General features: G+C 59.0%; 1 protein-coding gene and 1 pseudogene across 1 annotated transcript; both read left to right on the top strand.

The window, feature by feature from the left end:
• The first annotated feature begins 1376 nt into the window (after positions 1-1376).
• On the top strand, positions 1377-2875 carry LOC136140225 (interferon-inducible GTPase 5-like). Its single transcript, XM_065898307.1, is given in 5 exon segments — positions 1377-1566; positions 1569-2214; positions 2216-2480; positions 2482-2535; positions 2537-2875. Coding segments are annotated over 5 exon segments (1494 nt in total).
• A 138-nt stretch (positions 2876-3013) lies between these two features.
• LOC136140223 (interferon-inducible GTPase 5-like) lies at positions 3014-8148 on the top strand (annotated as a pseudogene).
• The last annotated feature ends 340 nt before the right edge of the window (positions 8149-8488 follow it).

The following is an 8488-nucleotide window of genomic DNA, read 5'->3' as shown; positions in this document are numbered from 1 at the left end:
CAAGGTGAGGAGGATGGGGTCACAGGAGAGACCATCATAACGGGCTCCGCGAGGTGGGAGGGGACTTGGCCTAGCAAGGCCTGCCAAACAGGGCTGGGTGTTTAATGAGACGCCCGGTGTCGGGGGCACCACCTCCCGTGCCCGGCTGCACCCGAGAATGTCTTCAAAGATGGCCTAGAGAAGACAGATGATGAGGCTCACGATGGTTACAGCAGCCCTGTGAGGTGGGCGAGGTTACCTTCCATGGTGCAGGTGAGGCTCAGAGAGGGCAGGGACGTCACACAGCTCAGAATATTAATAATGATCAGAACAATGACGGTGATGCTGATAACGCACACCACCTGCTCTGGGTCGGGCACTCTTTTATTATTATTTTATTTTATTTTTTGGCCACATCTCGAGGCTTTTGGAATCTCAGTTCCCCGACCAGGGATCGAACCCTGGCCCCCTGCAGTGGACGCTCATAGTCCTAACCACTGGACCACTAGGGAATTCCCCGGGCACTATTTTAAGTGCTTCATATGTACGAACTCTTTTCATTTTCAACAGCCCTAGGAGGTGGTTTGCTACTGTGATCGTTATGATCCTCATGTGTAAGATGAGGAACGTGAGGCAGAGCTAAGGAACTTGCCCCAAATCTCTCAGCCAGTATGTGGTTAGCCCCGGATTGGATCCCAGGCAGTGTGGCTTCAGGGTCTGGGTCCCCTTGGCCATCACTTCACACTGCTTCCGATCACAGTAGAAGCAGCAGGAGAGCAGCTGCTCTCTTTGCCTGGTTGGCACGAGCTGGGTTGAAGCCCCTTCCGTTGCAGGTCTGGCTAAGTAAATTTCGGGGCTCAGTGCAAAATGAAACTGCAGGGCCCCTGCTTTAAAAGTTCAATTTTCATCAGTGTCATCAGAATATTAAGCAAAGAGCTGGGCCTTTTAAGCGTGGAGCCCCGTGTGACTGCATGGGTCTCAAGCTGCCCATGAAACGGTCCGAGTTCCTAGGTTATCCCAAAGACTCTTCAGCCCCTCAGTAGGCAGGTCAGTCATTACGCCCACTAAGCGGAGAAACAAACAGGCTCAGAGAGGTGCCTCGTTTTGCCCCAGGCCACACAGCAAGTTAGTGGCAGAGATGGGATGGGAACCTGGGCCTACCAAACTCCAAAGCCCCCTACCTCGTGTCCAAAACGTACCCCGGGTTTTTGAGGAGAGGGTTGCGGGGCTCCAGAGGGACTCCCCTTATATCCTCGGTGCGTCTCTCTCCCTGCCCCACGCCAAGGCCCGGGAGGCGTGAACGGCTCCCTTCTCCCCGCTCCCCTGCAGACCCTGAGGATCACGCGTCTGTCCGAGACTCTCCCCCAGCCCCCGCGCCCTCTGAACCGCCGGTCACCATGGCTACTTCGAAGTTGCCAGCGGTGCCCGGGGAGGAGGAGAACACCATCCTCATGGCCAAGGAAGAGCTGGAGGCCCTACACACAGCCTTCGAGTCGGCCGACATCCCCCAGGCCACCTCCTGCCTCCGGGAGTTGCTGACCTCTTTCGAGAGCACCCGGCTGGAGGTGGGCGTCACAGGCGAGTCGGGGGAGGCAAGTCGTCCCTCATTAACGCCCTCCGTGGCCTGGGCGCCGAGGACCCCGGCGCGGCCCTCGCTGGCGTCATAGAGACCACAATGCAGCCCTCGCCCTACCCGCATCCGCAGTTTCCAGACGTGAACCTGTGGGACCTGCCGGGGGCCAGCTCTCCAGGCTGCCCGGCCGACAAGTACCTGAAGCAGGTGGACTTCGGCCGCTATGATTTCTTCCTACTGGTCTCCCCCCGCCGCTGCGGCGCCGTGGAGACCCGCCTGGCCTCCGAGATCCTGCGCCAGGGCAAACAGTTCTACTTCGCGCGCACGCGCACCCAGCGACCCTCGGGCTTCAGCGAGGCGGCGGCCCTGCAGGACGTCCGCGAGCACTGTGCCGAGCGGCTGCGTGGGGCCGCTGAACGACCCGCGGGCCGTGAACGACCCGCGCGTCTTCCTCGTGCCAACCTCTCGCCCGCGCGCCACGACTTCCCGCTGCTCGTGTCCGCCTGGGAGCACGATCTGCCCGCGCCCCGTCGCCAGGCCGGCCTGCTGTCGCTGCCCGACGTCTCGCTGGAGGCCCTGCGGAAGAAGACGGACATACTCCAGGAGCAGGTGCTCAAGACGGCCCTGGTGTTGGGCGTCATCCAGGCTCTGCTCGGGCCGGCCGGCGGCCGCCTACGACAATTCATTGCTCGTCTGCTCGCTGCGCGGCTACCACCGCAGCTTCGGCCCGGACGACGACTCGCTAGACAAGCTGGCCGAGCAGGTGGGCAAACAGGCAGGCGATCTGCACGCGGGCATCCTCTCCCCGCTGGCCAACGAGGTCTCGCCCGAGACTGTCCTGCGGCTCTACTCCCAGTCGTCCGACGGTGCCATGAGGGAGGCCGGGGCCTTTGAGAAGGGCATCCCCCTGTTCGGAACGCTGGTGGCCGGGGGGCATCAGCTTCAGCACTGTCTACACCATGCTCCGGGGCTGCCTCAACGAGAATGGCCGAGGATGCCCAGCAGGTCCGCATCAAGGCCTTGGAGGAGGAGGGGTCCCAGCCTGAGGTCAGCCTGCAGGCGGCTGGTGACAACGGCGTGGAAAAGCGGGGATCCAGGGAGGGGAGCGGCGAGGCAGACCCGCTCTCGACCTGCCAGAAGCTCGGCCTCCTCCTCAAGTACATTCTCCACAGCTGGAAGAAGCGAGATTTGTCGGACACAAATGAAAGTGCGGCCCCCAACCCCCTGCCTCACCCACAAACCAAGCCTTATCGAAACCAACCAAACAGACAAAAAAGGCTGAAAATGAGAGCAGTTGCTGAGGGGCGGGGTGTGGAGGGCTGAGGGTGGCAGGTGGGCCCAAGTCCAAGCCCCGAACCTGGGATAGGAACTGACCTTGGGAGGGAGAGGTTCAAGGTATGGACGGGGGGCGGGGGGTCAGGGCTCTTTAATAGTCTCTCTCTCCCTGGTCCCCAAGTGACCATGAGGGATTTGGGGGCGACAGGACAGCCCGGCCTGGATCCAGGACAGGAGCCCACTGTCACCTTGGGTGGGTGGCTGAGTGGGCACTGGGGCCTGCAGTCTCATGTCCCTTTCTGAGAACCCCAGAGTCCCAAAGGCCTGCTCTGGTGGGAGAGGGGCGGCCAACGCGTGCCCGGGATCGGCACGATGGTGCCTAGCAACTGGGTTAAAGAGAGGAGGGGGAGATGGGACATCCTGGGCCAGCCCTGCTGCCTGTGAGTGATGGTGGGGGGGGGGTGGCAGGGAGAGGGGAGGCCAGGTGGCCACGGGGAACCGTGGGGAACCTGGGGGAACAGAATGAGAGCGGAGGTGGTGAGAGGGCAGGTGGGCAATTCTGTAAGCATGCAAAGAGGGAAGAGGCAGGGGCGCAACCGGACACCTAGAGCGAGTCTCGTTTCAGAAAGATGGTGAGTGGGTCCACGTGTGGATGTGTGTGGCGGTGAGCTTGCTGGTGTATCTGTGATTGGGAGGAATCTTGGTATGTCTCTGTGATTTGGGTGCTGTGGTCTAAGATCGTGAATAGTTGGCTGAGACTGGGGTTCCGGGTCTGTGTGCGTGGCTGCGTGGCTGGGCGCAGATGTTGGGGATGGTGCTGAAAGGCCACGGGTCTGACAGTGAGGACGCCTGTTGGGATTTCTGCACGAGGCTTTGAACGACAGAGGGTGTGTAACGCACTGAGTGACGGTATCAGCCTGGCCCAGGAGACCCTGGGAACCCAACTGGTTGGCACATCTTCTGGCTCTGTGCTTGGCTTTTTGGCTGGATGCAGAAGGGAATCTGACACCCTTACCTGCTCAAGCCAAAACTCACATGCCGAGTCAAGGGTCATGCATGTTTAAAAACGGACCACCAGACGGGGGGGCTTGGGCAGGACAGGGGTTGCCCCAAGAGCATCTGTGGGCTTGGATGAGGGTCAGGGAAAGGTGGGATTTAGGTGCAGAGAAGGGCGAGTTTCCAGGAATTCAGAAGGCAGCTCTGGTGCTGTGAAGGTGGCCTCACTAATACTCCCCGAGGGTGTTCCAGGACCTGGTGATGGTTCTAGCCTCATCTGGGGTCCTCAAATTACCCCTGACTCTGGGAAACAGACTAACAGGGTCCACTTTTACCTGCAGGATTAATGGCGGTGCCAATTTTCTTTGCTGAAGAGCTCTGTGCTTTGCAAAAGATTCCCCTCTTCCCAGAAGGCCTCCCATTGGCTCTGCAAGGACTACTTGGGGTTCATGTGGACCTTTTGGCACCAAAGGAGGTGCGAGGGACCATGGTAGGTTCCCTTAGATGCACAAGAAAGAAGGTCCCTTCCAAATCGATTCTCAAAAACACAGCCCACATCCCTATACCTGTGGACCCTCAGACATCATTCTAAGCACAGGACTCACCAACCCCAAGTGGCTGAGATGGAAAGGTCAGGCCTGCTCTCACTACGCTGGGCCTAAGGTTAAGAGAGACAGCCTGGGTGACTTTTGTCTCCTGCTTCCAACTGGTGGCCTCGTCCTATCCCTTCTGCCTCCATCTTTCCCTTTCCCACCTCTCATCTCAACCCCCAGCCCCTGTTCCAGCTGAGGCCTCCCCCTCCACACCTAGGTCCTGCCCCAGCCCCTCACCTTGTCTCCCAGGCCCCAGTCTCATGCACCGTAAGGCCACGGAGGGTTCGTTTTAAAATTATTTTTATTATTTATTTATTGGCCATGCCACATGGCTTGCAGGATCTTAGTTCCCCAACCAGGGATCGAACCCAGGCCCTCGGCAGTGAAAGCGTGGAGTCCTAACCACTGGACCGTCAGGGTATTCCCAGGGGGGTTCTTTCTAAGGTCCACCTCGGACCCCTCCCTTCCCTGCTCAGAACCCTTCCATGGCTACCCACAGATAAAGATCAAGCCCAGCCCGATGTTCCAAGCCCTTCCCAAGCTGGCCTCTTCCTGAACCTCGCCAGCAGTAAGACCCCCAGTCTTCCTAGAACAGCAGAGCTGGGAGGGCTCGGAGGAGTCATCGCTCCACTCCACAGGTGAGGAAACTGGCACCACCCCCCGTCACAGAGGGGAAAATAAAGGCTCCAGAGGGGATATGGCTTGCCCCATGTCACCCCGCAAGTCCCTGGCATGGCTGGGATTAGATGCCGTCACACAATCCCAGGATGTAAACGTGGCTGCCCCGTCCATCACACCGGTGAGGCCTTGGAGGCCTAGAGGCAGGACGGGGCTTGCCTAGGTGTGCCCTGTGGCTTCCGATCACATGCACATACTCAGGAGCCAGGCAACGAGGATGAGTAATGTTTCCACAAATGCACTAGACCCGTCTGTTTTGCTAGTGCTGGAAATGCAGCACCCAAAGAGGTCTTGGCACGTAGCGAGGGCTTAGCTGTGCAAAGATTTGGTGGTGGGGGGGGGGGTGTTGTACGGCAAAAGGATCAGAGGGAGCTGGCCCATATCCTGGTTCTGGTGCGGGCTGTAAGACATTTAGCAAGGGACCTTTATCTCCCTGAGCCTCAGTTTTCTGCTCTGTAGAATGGGCACTTGATGAAATCATGTATATGGTTAGAACAGTGGCTGGCCCAGAGTAAACATCAAATAAACCTGATCTATGATTACCAGCAATGATGAAGATTCCAGCTCTTAATCACTGCCCTTTATGGTTGATCCCAGTGCCTGGTGCATGGTAAATGCCCCCCCCAAATTTAAGACTTTGAATTCCAGGACCAAAAGACTTCAGCCCCATTCCCAATATCCCCAGGAATCAGCTGGAGGCCTTGGGCAAGTGATCTGTCGTCTCAGTGCCAAATGTGGAGAGGAAGGGAGGGAATCTTTTCTGGCTGTTTTGAGGATTTGATGAGATACTCCAGGAGGAGAAGCTGGTGGTGATGAATAAATGCGAACTTAAATAAAGCACTTAGCACCGGGCCTGGCATCTTGTAACACTCTCAGTGCTATTACTGGTGATGCCGCAAATACTTCAGGCAAGCTGAGGGAGGTAGAGAAGAGAGGGCAACTCAGAGTGAAAATACTCCCTTACCTGTCCTGTCCAAGGTCATCAAGTCCTGAAGACGGAGAGCTGGGGGTCAGGCAGCCCATGGCAAGCAAAGTCTTCCAATCATGCCTCAGCCAGTCCAAGATACTGGAGCTCTCGCAGGGTACCAGGGCTCTGAAGGAGGCGGGGGACCTGCCAGCAGTAGCTGCCACGTTACAATCTACGCTTCATCCCCTGGAGAACGTCGGGCTGGACATTGGTGTTACCGGGGGAACGGGCTCAGGCAAGTCGACCTTTGTCAACGCCATCCAGGGGCTGGGGGGGCGAGGACCCCCACCTCGGCCTGCACGGGCATGGTGGAAATGACCGTGGACCCCACACCATACCCGCATCCCAAGTACCCCAACATCATCATCTGGGACCTGCTGGGCATAGGCGCACACGCCTTCCGGGCTGACAAATACCTCCAGCGGGCGCTGCTGGGCCGGTACGACTTCTTCCTCATCATTACGTTGGAGAGCTTCGCCGCCGACCATGCCCAGCTGGCCCTTGAGATCCGGGGCGGCGGGGCGAGCGCTTCTACTGCATCCACTCCAAGGTGGATGTGGACATCACCGCCTCATGCAGCCACCACCCCAGCTCCTTCTCGGAGGAGAGGGTGCTCATCCAGCCTCGGGACGACTGTGTGCAGCGGCTGGAGGGTGAGGGGCAGGCTCTGGAGGGCTGGATTCTCTGTTTTTTTTTTTGGCTGAGCGTCTTGTGGGATCTTAATTCCCCAACCAGGGATTGAACCCGGGCCCTTGGCAGTGAAAGCACAGAGTCCTAACCGCAGGACTGCCAGGAAATTCCTATCTATTTCCTTATTTATTTTTTTAATTTTTAGTTTTTATTCATTTTGGGGGGGCTGGATTCTTGAGGGCTTGCCTCCCCCTTCCCCTTCATCTTCCCACCGAGGCCCACAGTGGGGTGAGGGGTCGCCCATGGTCACATGGCCCCCATGGTGAAATACTGCTTACAGCTGCCATTTCAGTCACCTGTGATGGAGACCAGTCACTTGCATTAAGGAAAAAAAAGGGTAGGTACTGGCTTATGTATTGGCCAAGTTAGAGCAGTGCAAATGCTATCCGCCCGTGCCCATGCGGATGCTGGCAACGCGTCGCGGCTGGCAGCTGTTCCTTGAGGGCTCACCAGCGGCCACGAACCACTTGCACCAGCTCAGTTCACCACCATGCCATCCCTAGGAGGTAGGTTACGAGCATCCCTTGGTTTTACAGGTAAGTACAGGAAAGCCCAGAGAGGTCTGGTAACTAGCCAGATGCCACACAGGGCGTAGGGAGCGAGGCTGGGATCTGAACTCAGGCAGCCTAGCTCCAGGGCTGACGGTCTTAAGCCACATGCTGTGTAGACCCAGCTTGCACCCAGGCAGCTCTCAGGACAGCTGGGTCGGCTTGGCGCGGGAACCCACTGAAGGTGCTTTTGTCTCCTGCAGCGGAGGGCCTCAAGGACCCCAAGGTCTTCCTGCTGTCCATGTTTGAGTTGGGCAAGTACGCCTTCCGCCTGCTGGAGGAGTCGATGGTGAGGGGCCTAGAGAGCCACAAGCGGCACGCGTTCCTGGTGGCCCTGCCCAACGTCTCCAAGCCCATGCTGGAGCGGAAGGCGGCCTCGCTACGACAGCACGTCTGGCTGGTGGCCATGGTGGCCTGCGGGGCCGAGTCCCCGTGCCGGGCGTGCCGGAAGTGGCCTGTGACCTGTACACACACGCTCACCCGCTCCCTGGAGGGCTACCGCCGCAGCTTCAGCTTGGACGAGGACTCCCTCGTCAGGCTGGCGGAGCAGATGGGCCAGCCCGTGCACAAGATCCTGGAGGCGCTACAGGGCCCGAAGACCAAGACCACCGAGGCGCTGGTGGCGGAACTGCTGGGCCAAGCCTCCGGGGATGCCTCGGCGTTCAGCCAGGAGCCCCTCAACGTGCCCATCCTGGGCTCCCTGGCCGCCTGCGGACTCTCCTTCGCCCCCGTTTACCGATGCTCCGCACCTCCCTGGATGTGGACACCTAGAGCGTGCTGGTTGAGGCCTCCCTCGACAACCCCGAACACAAGCTCCCAGATAAATCCAGTCAAGGATCCCAGCCCTGAGCCTGGGCCAGCTGGAGGTGGCAGTGAGGGGCTGGGAGCACGCAGGCTCCATCTGTGCCCAGGCTGGGTGGCACTGGGGGACGGGAAGGAAGAAACTCAGCAGCAACTCTCCTGGACTGCGCCCGTGTGCTCTCGTGCTTCTGTGCTCTGGGTCTCACACTCTCGCTGGCATTGCCCCCACCTTCCCTTCTCTGGTGAACCCACACACCAACCAGCACTCCCCTGGGAAGCAAGGGGTGGGAACGGCACACGGGAGTGCTAAGTTCTGCTAAGGCAGAGAAGAGCCAGCTGTCAGGCTGGAGAGAGCGGCCAGAAAGGTGTCCCCACATATCGGGCACGG

The sequence above is a fragment of the Phocoena phocoena genome, chromosome 20 (assembly GCF_963924675.1).
Source record: "Phocoena phocoena chromosome 20, mPhoPho1.1, whole genome shotgun sequence".
Taxonomy (NCBI): Eukaryota; Metazoa; Chordata; class Mammalia; order Artiodactyla; family Phocoenidae; genus Phocoena; species Phocoena phocoena.
Note: the sequence above shows the minus strand (reverse complement) of the source record. Positions and strands in the feature narration are given on the sequence as shown.